Source organism: Arachis ipaensis, chromosome B04 (assembly GCF_000816755.2).
Source record: "Arachis ipaensis cultivar K30076 chromosome B04, Araip1.1, whole genome shotgun sequence".
Classification (NCBI taxonomy): Eukaryota; Viridiplantae; Streptophyta; class Magnoliopsida; order Fabales; family Fabaceae; genus Arachis; species Arachis ipaensis.
The window spans coordinates 115,414,391-115,431,705 of record NC_029788.2 but is presented as its reverse complement, the minus strand read 5'-3'; the positions used below and the strand labels follow the sequence as shown (position 1 = coordinate 115,431,705).

The window sequence follows — 17,315 nt, the reverse complement described above, 5'->3', positions numbered from 1 at the left end:
AACATAAAATGCAACGTACTTTCAGAACAGTTTAGCAAATCATGGTTCTTAGACAACCAATCCAATCCCAAGATGAGATCAAGACCAGTCATCAGTAGACAGATCAAATCATGAATAAAATCACGTTGTTTAACACGAAATGATACTTGTGGACATCCTAACCTAGTCACAACGGCCTCAGAAGTGGCATTATGCACCTTCAGATCATAACCCAAGACCACAATCCTCAATCCTAGTTCACTAGCCTTTTCAAATGCTATAAATGAATGTGTCGCTCCCGAATCAAACAAAGAAGTTAACGATTTACCAGCTACTTCTTAGTTACCTCTGATTAGTGTCTTGGATCCCTCAGCACCTACTGCAGAAGTAGTGAACACTCTTCCTAGTTGCTGCACTCTGCCGGTCTCATACTTCTTCTTCTCTAGGAAATTCTAGGCTAAGTGCCCGGGTTGTCCACAAAAATAGCATACCCCTGATCCTAGTCTGCACGAGACTCCAGGATGATACTTCCCGCACCTTTGACAACTTAGATCACTTTGTGGTTGCTTTCTATACCTTCTTCCTTGATTGGCATTGTTAGTCAGCCTCCTGATTTATTCTGACCCTGAGTATGCTGTGGAATAAAACCTCCACGCTTGAAATTCCTGTCCCTCGGTGCAAAGTTCCTTCCTTGAGCCCTCTAAAAAGGCATCCTCTGACTTCCTCTCTCCACTACTGCCTTCCTCAGACACTCCTCAGCCACCCGGCTTTTGTTCACAAATTCAGAGAATACTCTAATTTCTATCAATCCGATGGAACTTAGAATATCACTCTCTCATATTTTATGCACTTCCTTTTAGGAAAATCCTCTGGAGCCCCTTGACAAATGCGGGAAAACCGGCACAGTTCTTCGAACTTGTTAGTATACTCAATAACAATCATCTGGCCTTATTTCAATTGCAGCAGCTTAAGCTCCTTGGCATTCCTAACTAAACTGGGAAAGTACTTTCTATATAACTCTATTTGGAACACTTTCCACGATATCACAGCATCATCTGGTTAAAGGATACGTCGTGTTCCCTACCACCAATACTGGGCCTCACTTTGTAATTGATAGGTTCTGAACTCGACCCACTGTTCCTCAGAAACCTGCTGAGCGTACAGCGCCCGTTCCATGAAGCCAGTTATCCGCTTCAGTAGGATTTGAGGTCCCCTTGAAGGTCGGAGGGTTCACCTTCAGAAAAGAGGCGAGCGTCATGGGACCTTCTTCACCGTTATTCCCATTATTTCCATTGTTCATCTGATTTCACAATGCCTCGGCTGTCACCTGCATGGCCACAGCCATGTTTCCCAAGGCAACCATGAAGTCTACAGGGTTGTTTCCTATCGATTCAGAGTTTGCATTGCCTAATCTACCTCTTCCTCGCCCGCGACCGCGTTCGCGAGTCGACATCTAGTTCCTATACGCACCAAACAAGTGATATCAAGTTGATTAGTTTCAATATCGCAAGTCTAGTGCTTCAAAGTCCCAAATGCATGCTCATGAACGTTTATGCCATATATATCAATTAGATATCCTAATAGTACATAGACACACACAGAGAGAATGCACAGAAGCATAGTCAGTCCGTCCCTCAGGCTTTACAGGAACGAACTGCTCTGATACCATAATGTAACACCCTACCATACAGAGCTTTATGCTTAAGTCGTAAAACAGATGTGGTGTGGTATTACGACATCTAGAATAAAATATATACGTATAATAATTCAAAGAACATAATATACTAGGAGCCTTAAAGAATAGGTAAAACAGAATCACGAAATTAAAAGCGCAACGCTCCAAGAGAAGGATTACTTGCGTACAATGAAAGCTAAGGTTCATAACATATACATACAGAAAACGAGAATAGAGGGTCAAGAGTACAAAATAACAAGCTCTTAACTCAGCCTGCGAAACTAAGGCTGGCCTGAGAATATTTACATACATACATACATACATACATACATACATACATACATACATACATACATACATACATATCAAACCTATAGCCCAAAGTATACAAAAGACACCCTAGTTTTCCATACTCCTCTAAGAGGTACAAAATAAAACAAGTCATTAGGAGAGTTCTATACATAATATAAATAGTACACAAAATAATGTCCCAAAGAATACACAAATAATATACTCCTCAGGAGAGTTATATACATAATATACTCATCAGGCATTCCCAAATAATACACAAACAAGCAATTCAAACAATATACATATGATGCATGCTTGTCTTATGGCTGATGAGTCTCATCTGTCGGTTATCAAGCCAACCCGACAAATCCGGTTGCTAAACCTTAAACTGTCCTCCGTCACGCATCCCCAAGAGTCTATGCATAGCTTTTTCTCATATATAAAATTTACTCATTGGGGGTATCCTTCCTGGAAATTTATACGTGTGCGGTCACCCTTACGACGTAGAGTCAATAGAGTATCAAATCTCGACCTGGAACACGCGGTGGCAAACCATGGTACTTTACCCAGAGAAAATCGTATCTCAGATAAATTGAGTGCATAAGCCACATAAACATCATAATCATTGCATAGTCATTCTTTATAGCCATGGCATCACATATACTTCACTTCTTTATACTTTTCATACATAATTCATCATTTTTTAACCTTATTTCACCCCCAAGTTACCACCTTTTCCTAGCTTCATCTCATTACTAGGCATGCTATTAAGATTTAAGACTGAAAGAATAAAAATAGAGTTTTAGAGGTTCAAAATTAGATTTTAAAACACAAAATTTATTTTTGCTGAAAACAGGAATCACGTGTACGCATGGGCCACGCGTACGTGTGGGCGTGCATTTTACCATGCTCGCGTACACGAGAGGCCCAACCCGGAAAGGTTGGTCGTGTCGCATGCAGTGGTCGCGTACGCAACCCCTCAAAAACCACTGCTCGCATACACAAGCACCCTGCTCGCGTATGCGAGATGCCAAACTCGAATGGGTTGGTCACATCGCGTACGCAAGCTATGCAGAATGGCAAAAATGCTGAATATTGTAGAATTTTTAGTTTTGCACTCCAAACTTCCGATGCGCATAACTTTTTGGTTTTAAAATATTTTTCATTCGTTATTCAAACGGCGTAAACTTCACAGACCCAAATTTCATATGAAATAAGTTTGAAACAATTTGAGGGTCTAGAAGCCAAGTTATAGCTCACTGAAATTCGGCCAAAAATCAAACTTACACAAAATCCTCAAACCTCTATTTTCATTGAAAATCAAACTCAATTTCAACATTCTATACATATAGTCAGCACCACAACATACCATATCACATTAACACAGTACTACACCCTTCCATCACCCACCATACCTCACTTTTACAAAACACCCATACATAAACTTTACAATTATACCAACAAATCATCAACATACCATCATCTATACATATCCATTATTACCGACTTACCAATCATTATCAAACCATCATTTATCATTCCATTTCCATCATAAGCAATAATCACCAACAAATGCTCAATCCATATTAACAATTATCATCAATGGTAATAAATAATTAACATACTCATGCATTCATACCAATCCTATAGTCACCTAGCCTAAGTTTTCACGAGACATTATATATTAAATACGAGAAACCAAAATCATACCTTAGTCGATTTCCTCGTATAACCCAAGACAACCCATTAGGCAAGCTTGTAAGCCTTTAACACCAAAATTCAGTAACTAGTACCAACTCCAAGCTTCCAATTAAGTTTCCAACATTTTCAATTGCTTCATATCTCATATATATACACACCTAACACATTTTATCACATATACATACCCAAATTTCAATACCTAGCACACTTAATCAATGAATTAGATAGGGTTCTAGGATTCTCAGCTTACATAAGCACCAATGAATCAAGATTGAATGTTTTCCTCAAGCTAGTCGAATCCTATAACATAAAAGGGTCAAAATCTCAACACCCACTTATATAATTTTCGAAAATTTGGGGAAGGTGAGGCTGAGAACAAAATTGAAGGTTCCTTACCAAATTATGCACCAAGATTTGTAGAGCTCGACGACGCAAATGCGTGGCCGCAAACGGTGCGGTGATCGGAACTCGGAGTAGCAAGATATGGTGATTTGAAATCAATGCAAGGGTTTTGAACTCTTCTCCCTTGCTCTCCCTCCCAGGAACATGTTTTTCTCGGAGTGTGAATTGGGCCTTGGACCCAATACGGGTCCCGATTTGTCTAGTTTGGTCTGTTTGGTACAATTTGGGTCAAATTTTTTGAAATTGGTATCAAAATTCTTATTTTAATTAGCTCTTTTTTATTAAACTAGAAAATTCACATTTCTAATTTCTCTTATTAAAAATTAATTTATTGATTAATTATTTGCTAACTTTACGGGGTTTACAGTCATCGTGATGTTGAGGCACGTAGTCTTGAAAGGAAAAAAAGGAAAGAGAAAAAGAGAAGATTCTTTGAGAATATCACTTATGCGGGTATTGAGAGCTCCTGATTTCTCTTAGGGTCTCTTTTTTACTATTTTTCAGTCTCGCAAAATAAATTCTTATACAATATGTCACTATTCCAAAAGAGGAATGCTAGGGAGCCAGCAACTTTTGGGATTTATAGCCATCAAATAGCCATCAAATAGCCATCAATGAGGCTTTTAAGGGTGTGAGATTAGTGTGAGATTTCATCAAATGGCTCACTCTTCTTTGTTGGTTACATGCTGGCCAGAATTTGATAAAGTTGCTGGCCCTCTAGACTTTTTCATTCCAAAATGTTGGTTCCTTGATTGTAAGGTTTGAATGTTAATAATGATCCTTCTTTGAGAGTTTGGAGTGCCTACCTTAATTACAATTTTCAAATTGTAATTTAACGATTCCTTTGCATGAGTCAAAATATTATCATTTAGTTCATTCAATTATATTTTTTTATCCAACCCCAATAACTGTTACTTTATGGTCCTCTATCCTTTCTGTCGCGCATGCTGTATTTTACCCAATTACGATCAAGAATTGTTTTGTCTTGATGCAAATTGCAAAGGTACAAAAATAAAATTACCACTCTCACCTTCACTCTAAATCTATCAAAATTAGGTCAATAAATTACTATAAAATTCAATTGGTGTATGTTATGATTGAAAAGATAAATCGTAGCTCAGCTTCAAAATTGATATCCACTATCGTATTAATATCTAAAAATAAAAAATAAAGTACAGTCTCGAATATATTGAAAGTTATTGTGCTTATAGATTTAGTATTTCCTTTTTTAGTTGTTTGTAAATAAATACAATTTCAATTTCGTAAATATAGATATGGTCATATTAATCTCATTCAGCAGGTGTTTTTAAGATATTTATACACAAAAATTTTAAAAAATAGTTGGTAATTATTATTCTTTTGTTCTTCTTTGCATCATAATTGTTTCATTATGCATGCACCATTTTTTTCAAACAGAGTGATATTTACTACTTGATCTGTTACTTTACTTAAGATCCTTAGATTGTGATATAATTTTTTCCCCTTAAAAATGCATAAATTTTATACTAGCCAAAAGTATTAATGCACTAAAAAATAAAATATGCTTCTTTTTGTCATGTCAATATTCCAATTTCATATTTGTTATAAATTTTTTTTTCTTAATATTGACCTGGAGGTTTCTTGTCATTTCTTATTCCCTTAGCAAAAGTAAAAAATCACACGACATACTTTATATTCCTCTTAATAGAATTGGAACTTTATCCAAAAGTAGAAAGAAAAAATAATTTATTCATAAAATATTTTCGAAACATATTTACTTTGTTGAAGCTATTATTTATTTTTCTTAAATTTTTATGTATGCAAGTTCTTTTTAAATTATATAATTTTATATTTATAAGTAATTTTTCAAACTAAGTTTAAAACCAAGCCTTTTGGTATCCCTGCCTCTTGAACCTACTATATTACTGCCAGAGGTCAACAAACGAAGGGCTAATGGACTCCGTTTCAAGTGGACTCATTTTCATTAAACTGTTTATAATTTCTATGTTGTTGTACCAGTTTGAGTTTTCATCATTTTGATTTTTATATTGACTTATCAGGTTTTAGACAAAGTCTTTTAATTTTTTTTCTAAATTTAGGGGTTGAATTAAATATATGATGTTTTGTTTAATTTGTTTGAGCAATAGATATAAAGTTTGATTACTTTTTAAAGAGATTTACAAATAGTTTAGAATCCGAATCTAAAATATTGTCCATTGAGTTTTACAAATAAATTATAATGGATGAATATTGTTTTTGAAAATTTTCTTTTTGTTCGAATTGATGGGCATAAAGTCAATATATGCTACTTTGTGATTGTTATACTTCAAATGCAATTTTTTAATGTCAATAATGTTCAATTGATAGTTTATTTGCTAGATTTTTTTCTCTATATAAAAAGACTAAATATATAATAACTTATGTTCACTATGTTAATAAAGTGATGTATTATTAAACTTAAAAATATTATGTTTGAAAAATATTAAAATAGTTTTGATGGTTATCTTTACTATTTTCAAATAACATTTATATTTATTAAATTTTAAAGTGGTAGTAGTGTGAAATTTATTTTCTTTTAAGATTTGTATTACTAATTAAGATTTTAATTATCATAAATTTGTATTCATAATTATTTTGTTTTTTTTTAATTATTAATATTAATTGTATTGCTCATATTATTCAACAAAATTGCATGGTTATTAATGAAGAAGAGAAGTTGAGTAATGTTACAAGTCTTAAATAAGGAGTGTTCGCTGTTACATTTGTTTTGTTTTCATGAATGAATTTGGATATTACTGATTTTCAGTTTTATGTTACGAATGATTCAATTCAATTAAATATATTGATGGATATAATATGCAGATATCATTTTTAGTTGGATAACATGTGTTTTGTTTGAGTTCATGATAACTGATAAATCTCAATTTTAGGATTTATTTCGTGTTGAATTTAGTAGATTTTATTAATTTATCTCACATTTATTCAATGAAATAGCATGATTTTGTGAATTTCTCCGAATTTGTGCTTAAGAGTGAAAACATACTTTTTAGGCCCTTAATTTACTAAATTTAATTCACTTTAATTCCACTCGATACGTTGATGTGTTTGTTTTGTGATTTCAAACTTAGGACGAAAAGATTGGATTCAATAAGTGAAGAAAGAGCATGCAAAGTGAAGAATTCATGAAAAAATGATGATTTGGTGGAATTCATGTCCACGCGTATGCATGACTCACACATATGCATGACCTACGCATATGCGTGAGTGAGAGTTTCGTCAGGCCACGCATACACGTGACACTCGGCGCGTGACTTCATTAAAGAAAACATGGCTAGCGATTTCTGAGCTCATCCAATCCCAAATCCAATTCATTTCTGAAGTATTTGAAACCAAATTCAAGAAGGAACAAGGAGGGAGCAATTAGTGTAGCTTAAGAATCATGCTTTAGGTCATTTTCTAGAGAGAGAAGCTCCCTCTTCTCTCTAGAGTTAGGGTGGATTTAGGTTAATTTCTCTTAGATTTAGGTTTTAATTCCTGTTTTGATCTAGTTTTTTTCACTTTTTCTTGTTCCATTACTTTAATTTTCTTAATTCTTTTTTTTGATTTCTCATTTTGATTACTTTTTATGTTGATGAAAATTCTTGTTAATTTCCATTTCATTTTATTGATGTTTGTTTAGATTGTTATTATTATTTTCTTGTATTTGGTAGTTCTATAGTTTATTATTATTGTAATTTAATATGCTTTTTTTATGCACACCAAGTGATCAAAATACTTGGCTTAGTTTTAGAGTAGATTTTGAGTATTTTTGGCTTAGAAAGAGAAGTTTGGTAATCTTGAGTCATTAATACCCAACTTATGTTGTTAGTTAATCTTGTTTCCATTGATGCTACTTATGGATTGGAATTAACTAGCTCTATTTGACTTTCTCTCAATATGGAGATAACGTAATAGGCTTAACTCTTGGTAATTATTGTGTTATGATTAATAACTAGGATAGAAAACCTTGATTCTCAATCTTTGCCATAAATGCCTCTTTAGTAATTATCATCTTTAGTTGTTTTTTTTATTTTATTGTCATTTAGATTATTGTCTTCTTATCCGCAAACCATCCCCTTGAACCTCATAACCGATAATACGCATACCTCACTGCAATTCCTTTGAGAGATGACTTGAGTTCTAATACTTTCGTTTACTTTTATTGGTTTGTACTCGTGACAAACAAAATTAAACTTTGATAGAGAATCCATTATTGGTATAGACTATGCTTACAACGAAAAAATTCTTTTTACCAAAAAATTTTAGATTAACATAAATTCTCTCATCAATAACGTGATAATTTTTTGTTTTTATCACAATTGCGCTTTAATTTATCTTTTTTTGTATTTGTACAAGTATATACTTTAAAATTATCTCTGCCATTTTTTATTTGATTAATGTAATCATACGATTTATTAAAAATCTTAGGTAAAAGTGTATTAAATAAACTAAAAATTTTTTATTTATTCTTTAACTAATATGTATACATTGTGCTGTATTTTCTCTTAGATTATTTATAAATGTATGAAATAAAATTTCTGTTTTATTTCAGTTAATCATATTTACTCATTTTAATTACATTATCAAATTAATTTATCTTTAATATCATGCAATAAAACCGAACAAGTAGATGGGGCATCAACTAGTATACATTAAGAGTGTATAAATATTGTTTCCAAAGCAAAATAAACATAATCCAAAACATAATTAACAATATTGTCTCTAAAACAAAACAAACATAATCTAAAACACTCAATTTTCATCTTCATTCTCTTGTAAATTGGGTTGGGGGAAGTTGGGTTTTGGTAAAAAAATTGTAAAAATACCCCTTACTAAAAAAATACTAAGCCCGGCGGGGAAGCCCGCTCCGCCCCGCCAAAACCAGCGGTTTAAGCGGTGCGGGTTAAGCGGGCTTTTGCTATTTGGCGGTCCCAATTTTCCAGCCCGACCCGCCTTTTTTAGCAGGTTACGCGGGCCGGCCCGGCGGATTTAGGCCCGTTTGCCACCCCTACTCCTTATCACTTATCTTCTTTATCACTTACCATTTTGTTGTGTGTTTGGAGTCATTAATGTTCTTTCCAAAATCAATTTCAGTTTTTCCCAAATCAAATTCCTACATCCCTTTTCACATTATTACCCATTAAAATACAATCATTCTCTGCAAAAATTATGGAGGTTAAATTAAAAAATTTTAACAACTACTATACAACTTATATTTTACATATAGACTATTAAAATATAAACAAAAATTAAAAAATAAATTTTAAAAAATAATTATGAACTCATCGTATTAAAATAAATAAATAAGCATACATATGAATATTAAATAAAAATATTAAAATAATTAAAATCATAACCTATTAGTGCATATATGAGATAATTTGAAGAATACAATAAGACGTATAGTTTAAAATTTGATAATATTAATTATAAAACTTTATTAATTATAGACATCATATGTATGAAATTATGAATATTATGAGTATAAAATTATGGATGTTATTATTATGAAATTATGGATGTTATGAGTAAATTTATCAATTGAATAAATTAATTGAAGAATTTGATATTTTTTTAATTCAATTATGATAATATTTAAAAACATCTGTGTTAACTTTATAATTACTTATGCAATAACTAAAAAATGATATGTGTATGGATGTAATATCTAATAAACATGAATTTAATTTTTAGATGTTAGTTGTATGTAACGATGGATGTTATGTATATCAGCTTATGAATATTATGTGTATGAACTTAGTTAGTACAATATAATTATAAATGCACATAAAAACACAAAAAAAAAGATAAATCAGTTTATTACCATACCTCATCAAAGCTAGTGTGGTTTTTCATGTTCTTGAAAATTAGTTGACTGGCAACAACTTCATCAGGTAAGTCCGTCCGTTGTTCAAATTCTTCAGCACCTTCTATCATAAATACCATATTAAGGTCGAATTCAAATGTCATACTATTTGCAATAATAAAGACGACTTCTTATAAAATTCTTTGGCCTATTCTAATTGTGTTTGCAATAGTATTAGAGTTGTGAATTTTGAATGAAAAAAATTGAATTAACAGAAACAAAATTATATTAGAGTAGCTTTCAGGTTTTGTATCTCTATTTAATGATGATAAATGACTTAACGGAAACAAAAAATCAATTACAATAAACTCATTTAATATAAATTATCATCGCCATTTTTTATAATTATTATTAGTCTTTATTGTATTCTTAAATATAAAAATTAAATTATAAAAAGAAATATTAAGTATTGATTACAAGAATGCCTGATAGTAAGAAGTATAATATTATAATTAATGTTATTAATAAATGGAGTTGATAAGAATATGATAAGTGGATTGATAGGAGAACAAAATAAAAAATAAAACTATTATTAAATTATATAAATGAAGTAAATTATAAAAAATTTTGGTTAATTATAGTTAAAAAAAGTTATCAAACTTTTTCCATACATTAAGAATAAAACCCAAATCAGCCCCTGACAATTGCCTCGAAAGACAACGAGGCCCCTGACAAAAAAAAACCCCAACCCGGCCCTGACAAAAAAAAGAAATCCAACCCGGCCCCTGACAATTACTTTGAAAGGACAACGAGGCCCCTGTGCCAAAAAAAAAATTAATGTTATTTTTTTTGGCACAAGGGCTAATCAGTCCCAAAAAAAAATTATCAGGGGCCGGATTGGATATTTTTTTTTTTGGAGGACCTCGTTATCCTTTCGAAATAATTGTCAGGGACCGGATGGGATATTCACTCATACATTAATTACTAATTACGATAGAAGATGTGCTACCTTCATCCAAAGACACAATGAGTAACTTCATTAAGTGGCGGCTATTGAGAATCCATGCACTAATGTTTTTTTTTTACAAAAATACTATTTGCACATTAAATTTAGTCACTAAAATCAATTATTAATATATAATATTTGTGTATAAATATATCTGTAGTTTAATTTATTTTTAATATATATTTATATTTCAGTATATATTTTATATTAGTGACTAATTTTGATGGCTGATTTTAGTATACATATAACATACCTCTTTTTTTTATGGGAGATAAGGTCAAAGATTATATAGTAAGACAACTTGGTTTCTTACTTCAAATACTCGTGGCCATTGATAGAAAATATCAATTCTGTATGAAAAAGTTTGAACATGTTTAAACCTGTGTATATTTGAATTTATGTAACCTTCCATAGTCGTTCTTATCTTATTTGACTCTCACCCCTATATATATTAGCTATTATTGGTGGTTGAAAAATATATATACCATTGTGTGAAACATTTTAATTTCTAAGTGAGTAGTAATAATGTCGATTGTTGTTAGAAATATTCTCTTGTTCTTGTTAATTGTGCTAGCTACCATTAAGTACCCATAGAAAAACAACTGTGCAGATCACGAATTCTTTAACTGGCAATTTAGATCTCACCGTTCATTACAAATCCAAAAACGATGATCTTGGAGAACACCTTCTCCATCCAAAACAAAGCTATAGCTTTAGTTTTCAATCTCTTGTTATTGGGGGCACTACATTATTTTTTTGCACTTTCAGTTGGCGGGGAGCTTGTCATCGGTTTGATATATTCGATCAAAACAGAGATTTTGGATGTGACCCCGGGACTTACAATTGGGATATTAAGCAAGATGGACCATGCTTGCCAGAACATAAACACCCTTGTTCTGGATGGAAGTCAAATTGTTAGTGTTTGATCTTTTATATCATATTGTATATGCAGTACATGGTAAAATATATACTGTATAAGTATGGAATGAAATCCATACATGGTATATTAATATTTATTATTACTGTACAAATGGAATAAAATCCATATATTATATGTATGGAACTAATAATATGTATAGTGAAATAAAAATACTTTAATAGAATTAAAAATAAATTAAAATATTATCTTTTTCGTAATAATATAATAATCATATAGGTTGTTACTATTAATATATTTAAAACATTAATACACAGACTAAAACTTTAATAATAGAGTGCTGTTGCATGCATGTATAAGTACTTTATAACCAAGTTTAACTAAGTTGGTGCAAATCGGTGAAAAAACATTCGGGGATACGTCACACATATCATTTCTCCTGTTTTGCGCTTTTTGCAGCACACAAATTTTTATTGAAAAAATATAAAAACTTATTGATATATCATAACAATTTTTTATGTATAGTACACAAAGTTTTGCACACAACACAAATTTATCGATATAATATAACACACGAATTTTTGCATTTAGGTCCCTGTACTTTTTTCTTTCAATTGGTCCTTACATTGCTTTTGATTTTGTAATTAGGTCATTGTCAGTATAAAAAATATTAGAATTAACGAAATATTTGATCATAGTACATATAGTAGTATGAATGATTGATTATAACTAGGAGCCTTGTAGAAAAAGGGGTAAACAAAAACCGTAACTCGAAAGCGCAACACTCCGATCGATAACGTAACAAACAGGGATAAGCTAACGCGAGATTATATATATACAAAGGAGTGTCAAAAACAGGAATATCAAGACTCAAAATCCGGTTGCGAAGAATACCGGTTCGAGCATAGCAATATATACATATGATAAAATAATGAAACCCAAAGGGACACAAATACAGAAACATATTCTCCAAAATCTCCTATAAGATGAGTCATCACAGTTGTATTATGTAAAGGAGATAAAAGTATCTAAGAAAAATATATAAACCAAAACAGAGTCCCGAGAACAAAGGATCTTCGCTAATCCAGAAGTCTCCAGCATGTCTCAGTGAGAAACCTCACGTCCTGCATCTGAAAACTACAAAATCCGCATGGGTGAGAACCAGAGGTCCCCAGCATGGTAACAACTTCCACATATATAATACATAATAATAGAGGAAAGCCAAAGGCAATCCTAGAACTTCCTCCAGATAATATCAAAGCTTATAAACAAGCTAAACCATAAGTGGCAACTGACTAAAGATCCTTCAGTCTAACTAATACTTCCCTTTCCAATTCTTTCAGACCTCCCAACCACCAGCAGGAGTATAATATAGCAAACACAGTTATATCAGACAAGAGATTTATAGTTAGGAACAGATAAGGCATTTAGACAATTAGCAAGTAATATGCAGTCAAATAAGCAATCTCAAACAATTCATATAGTATGCATATGATGAATGCCTGTCCCTAGTGGCTGATGATATCATCTGTCGGTTATAGAGCCAACCCGACAAGTCCTGGTAGCTAACCATTGGACTGTCCCTCTGTCGTGTCTCCCCAACTCAAGTTATACTCAATATAAATTGATCATAATCATGATCCATATCCATCACCCTCACTGGTGAATATTTATGGGGGTGAGCTCATCCGGGGCTTTCACAGTGCCCGGCCACCCTGACGACATAGGGTCAAAAGAGCTTCGAGTCTCAACCTGTAGCACGTGGTGGCTAGCCACTGCTTCCTCCCAGGGAAACCCTCATCTCCGATAGTGGAAGTGCAAACATTCACAATTCATTCAACAGCATATATGCATTTATACTTAGCCATAATCATGGCTCTGCCATAACACGGCAATAATCCAACCATCCGGCTCACGGTTAAATCCATAACCAGCCAATTCATTAACAATTGCGGCCCTTCAGCCCATGGCATAACAAGCACTTCCACCGCCATCCTCCGCATCTCACATAATCATCTTTGATCCTCATAGATCATTCATTTTTCCCTTGCTTCACTCGCAAGTTACCATATTCACTAGCTCCTATTCTCATTGCTAGGCATATCATAATGATTTAAGACATAAGTGGTGAGATCGGAGGCTTAGAAGTATGAAATTTGGCTTTTAAAACTCAAAAATCAACTTTGGGATGAAAACAGGGCCACGCGTACGCGCACTCCACGCGCACGCGTGGATGGCCACAAAACTTATCGACGCGCAAGCGTCATACGCGCGGACGTGCGGGTTGAAAAATAGCCAAACGACGTACAAGCGTCAGCCACGCGTACGCGTGGGTACTCTTGCGCCCCAGGCACAAAACTGGCACGACTCTGGCACAACTCTCTGGAAAATGGCTGGGCATTCAGTGCAGTGCATTGACGCGCTCGCGCACACCACGCGCACGCGTGGATGGTGCTTTCTCGAAAAACGGCGCGTACGCGCCAAGTGCGCCTACGCACGGGGGTCATTCTGCTAAAAATTTTCTAAGTTAAAAGCTGCAGAATTCACAGATTCAACCCCCCAATCTTCCGACGGACATAACTTTCTCATTTTAAATCGTTTTTCACCCGTTTTTCGAATGGCATGGACATCCCGGATCCAATTTCATTTCTAAATAGATTTGGCACAAATCAGAGATCCGTAGTCCAAGTTATGCCCCGTCAAAGTATGCCCAAAAACCATGTTTCATACAAAACCACAAAGTGCCATTTTCAAAACAAGCCATTTTCAACTCTTTTCAAAATCAACCAAAACATGCCAATTTCAACCCTTTTTGAAAATAATCAAAATGTGCCAAAATCAACATCAAGCCATCCTCAACTCACACATTGACACTTTACCAAAATTCCCAAAGTCACCATCTAACCATTTTAACACTTCTCAATCAAATGGCAAAAGGGCAAACACAATATCATATCATACCCCCTTCCTCATCCCAATTTCCAATAATACCATTTCCAATCAACCATCATTATACATAATCAATATCATACTCACCATCAACATGGTACCACCCATCAATTCAACCTCAATCATCCATCAAGCATATATCACAATATGCATTTCTCATATATCACACAATCAAGGCATTAATATTCATAATCACATATATGATCACATCATATATCTCAACCATTCAACAACATCAACAATTCAATGCCTATCTTAGGGCCTCTAACCTAAGTATTTCCTACCATATTACATATTAGATACGGGAAACCGAGACCATACCTTAGCTGATTTCTCAAGCTCAACCGGAGCACTTCTAAACCACTTGTCTACAAGCTCTCAAGGTATCAACACCTCTAAGAACAGATTTTATCACACAAAACCCTCTTCCAAGCTTTCCAAAATCACTAATCAAGCTCCAATATTCACATACACACAACCTAAGCTACAATCATCATACCCATACACAACATCTCAATACCCAAATATCATAGAACAACAAATTACACTAGGGTTGAGAATCTTACCACACCCAAGGTCCAAGGAGACAAGATTAACCTTCTCCTTTAAGAGAGTTGGGCCCTATAACATCAAAGAACCCAAAATCTCAACATTTTACCCATGAAACTCGAAAACAAGGGCTGGAATTTCGAACAGCAAAACGTGGCTTACCTCAAGATTGATTGTATGGATTTTGTAGAGCTCTCCACGGTGAACGTGTGGCCATAAACGGTGCGGCAATCGGAGCTCTAGATCAAAAGTTATGGTGGTTTGAAGATCAAGTGAGAGATAGAACTTGAGAGAGTGTTCTTCCCTTCCTCTCCACCATTTCAGCGTGAATGAGAGTGTTTTGAGGAGAGAGAGTGCTGAAATGAGTGTTTTAGGGTTTAGTTATGTTGGGCTAAGGGCCCACTTTGGGTCCAGTTGGCCCGGTGTGGCCCGTTCGGTCCAATCTTGGTTCGATTTCTATAAAATTTGTACCAAAATTCTCGTCTCAAACTCCTCTATCACATTTAGCCATAAAAATAATATTTTTGGCTTTAAAGAATAAATTCTCATTTATGGGTTAATTAGCCGTTAATTAACCGGGTCTTATATTCTACCCACCTAATTAGGAATTTTGCCCACAAAATTCAAATTCAATTACCTGAGAATAAGTGCGGATAATCCGTTCGCATCTCCGACTCAAGTTCCCAAGTGTGTTCCTCAACACCGTCTCGACTCCAAGCCACTTTGACTAATGAAACCTCTTTTCCACGCAATCGTTTGATACTAGTATCATCAATTCTAACTGGAGCCACTGGAAGCGTCAAATCTTCTCTTAACTGAACCGATTCAGGTTCTAACACATGGCTAGCATCAGGAGTGTACTTCCGAAGCTGTGACACGTGAAACACGTCATGCAGGTTCGAAAGATGAGGTGGTAGAGCCATCCGATATGCCACCGGTCTAATCCTCTCCAGGATCTGAAATGGACCAATGTATCGAGGATTCAACTTCTTTGCTTTAATCACCCTACCTACTCCTGTGGTCGGAGTAACCTTCAGGAAAACATGATCTCCTTCCTCAAATTCCAAGGGCTTCCGCCTCTGATCGGCGTAACTCTTTTGGCGACTCTGCGCCGTAAGCATCCTATCTCGGATCTTCTTGACTTGTTCAGTGGTCTCAGCTATCATCTCCGGCCCCAACAAGCCTTTCTCTCCAGCTTCATACCAACATAGCGGAGATTGACATTTTCTCCCATACAATGCCTCATACGGAGCCATTCCGATGCTCGCATGGTAACTATTATTGTATGCAAACTCCACTAACGGCATATACCGATCCTAACTCGCCGGTTGGTCCAAAACATAAGCTCTCAACATATCCTCTAGGGTTTGGATCGTCCTCTCGGATTGACCATCTGTTTGAGGATGGTAAGCTGTACTCAAGCTTAATCGGGTTCCAAAAGCTTTTTGAAATGCACCCCAAAATCTCGAAGTGAAACGAGGATCTCTATCAGAGATTATAGTAGCAGGTACACCATGAAGTCTCACAATCTCCTTTATGTATAACCGTGCTAGCTCCTCAAGGGTGTAAGTCATCCGAATGGGTAAAAAGTGAGCTGACTTCGTCAGTCGGTCCACAATCACCCAGATAGCATCGAAACCAGTCCTAGTCCTTGGTAATCCCGACACAAAGTCCATTGCAATACTTTCCCACTTCCATTGCGGAACCTCTAAAGGTTGCAACATCCCGGAAGGTCTTTGATGTTCAATCTTTACTTTTTGACAAGTTAAGCACTTTGAAACATATTCTGCCACATCATTCTTCATACCCGGCCACCAAAACATCGCCTTTAAATCATGGTACATCTTAGTACTTTCCGGGTGAATGGAGAATCCGCTTTTGTGTGCCTCCTTTAAGATATCTTGCCTCAATAAAACCGTGGAACCCTTATATCTTTCTATTTCAATTTCTTTAAATCCGTAACTCCAATAAAAAATCTAATCCGGTAAAAGTGTTCGTATCCTCCTCCTCTACACGTTGACGTTATTTTTGTTCGGTGGAAGCTGAGGGTTACGTAGCTTCC

The 17,315-nt window shown here is 34.5% G+C and overlaps 1 protein-coding gene across 1 annotated transcript; it reads right to left on the bottom strand.

Moving 5' to 3' along the window:
• On the bottom strand, positions 15,901 to 16,305 carry LOC110270813 (the record flags this gene model as incomplete). Its single annotated transcript, XM_021120245.1, has 1 exon — positions 15,901 to 16,305. A coding segment is annotated over one exon (405 nt), but the record flags the coding sequence as incomplete, so codon positions are not given.